The sequence below is a fragment of the Volvox carteri genome (genome assembly GCF_000143455.1).
Source record: "Volvox carteri f. nagariensis unplaced genomic scaffold VOLCAscaffold_58, whole genome shotgun sequence".
In the NCBI taxonomy this organism is placed as follows: domain Eukaryota; kingdom Viridiplantae; phylum Chlorophyta; class Chlorophyceae; order Chlamydomonadales; family Volvocaceae; genus Volvox; species Volvox carteri.
The window spans coordinates 338,553-339,958 of NW_003307601.1; the positions used below are offsets into that span (position 1 = coordinate 338,553).

At 56.7% G+C, this 1,406-nt stretch overlaps 1 protein-coding gene across 1 annotated transcript in view; it reads right to left on the reverse strand.

Annotated features, from left to right (window-relative positions):
* VOLCADRAFT_97142 (uncharacterized protein) overlaps positions 1-1,406 on the reverse strand; it is a gene marked incomplete at both ends in the record, with an annotated part of 9,675 nt that overhangs the window by 4,859 nt on the left and 3,410 nt on the right. The window contains 2 exons of the mRNA XM_002956173.1: positions 29-336; positions 927-999. Coding sequence (XP_002956219.1) covers positions 29-336; positions 927-999 — 381 coding nt within the window. The remainder of the gene's footprint in view (positions 1-28; positions 337-926; positions 1,000-1,406) is intronic.

Sequence of the window (1,406 nt, forward strand, 5' to 3'; positions counted from 1 at the left end):
CCCCCTTATTCCCCCCAAACCTACCCACGGCATGTATAACCGGCAAACACCCCGCCTCGCTCCTGCGCGCCAAGTACTCCAGGCACGCCTGCTGGTCGTGTGCCAAGCCATCCGACAGAATGTACCAGCAATCCGCCGCCGCGTGTTGCTCAGCCACATGAAACGCGGACAGCAAGTTGGTCTGACCCACTGCATCAGGCCAGTTGGCGACCCAGCGCTGAGCGTCGGAAAGCAAGTCGGGCTGGGTGGGCATCAGGGCCAGGCCGCCGCCGGCTGCTGAGGCGGCTCCGAAACCACCACCGAAGCGGGATCGTTCCGGTGAGCCATTGCGGGAGCCTGTCGGGGAGATCCAAGAACGGGTGGGTGGGTGGGTGGGTGAGGAGGAGGTGGGTTTGTGTGTGTGTGTGTATAGACGGGGGGGGAGAGGAGCGGCGGGGGAGGGGGGATAATTACACGTGCAAGAAGTAAAGGTTCAATACTTTTTCCAACGGACGTAAAGCGCAGTGAAGAGCAGTGAAGAGCAGTAAAGCGCAGTGAAGAGCAGTGGGGCAGGATAAGTACGGCGGTAAGCGGTCAACTCAGGCAAAAGGGCACGGGTCAGGAGATAGGCGGCACCCGTTGATTCAACACATACATACATACACACACACATTTTCAGCACTTCCCGCTTGCAGCTCAGTCCACTAAAGCATAAACGGATATACAGAGGTACAGACAGACACACAGACAGACAGAGTTACACGGGATAGACAGAGGCACAGACGAACACACAAGGACAAGCCTGTAAGCACACTACACACGCACAGAGGGATCCCCCACCTGCCCCACCTGCCCCCGGCGGCGTCTTGGAGGAGTAACGCCCGCCAACCTGCCGCCCAGAGTACGGCACCTGACTACTCTGCAACAGCCCCATTCGCTCGCCGTACCCCAGACTCCAGCTCCATGCCCCCCCGGCAAATGTGATGACGTCGAAACCCGCAGCCGCGGTAGCGACCTCCCCTGCGGCAGCGCCGGCGTGGGAAGGAGATAATTCGCGGGCATGTATGTATGTATGTATGTATGTATGTATGTATGTATGTATGTATGTATGTATGTATGTATGTATGTATGTATGTATGTATGTATGTATGTGGTTATTCTTAATGGACTCAGTCGCGAGATGCCGGAAAAAAAATGTCACATGCCCAAGTTTACCGAAACAACGACAGATATCGCTGAGCTTCTTTGTGTGTTGGTGTATGTGCGTATGTATGCGTGCACTCTACCCTTCCATCGCCTCCTATCCTCCCCCTTCGCCCGGGGTATCCGTCTATATCTCTGGTACCTGCTTCAATCGTCAGTGGTTCGTCTTACCCTCCCCCTCTCCCCCCCCAAACCCCTCCCCTCCGGCCAACCCCCACAACGCA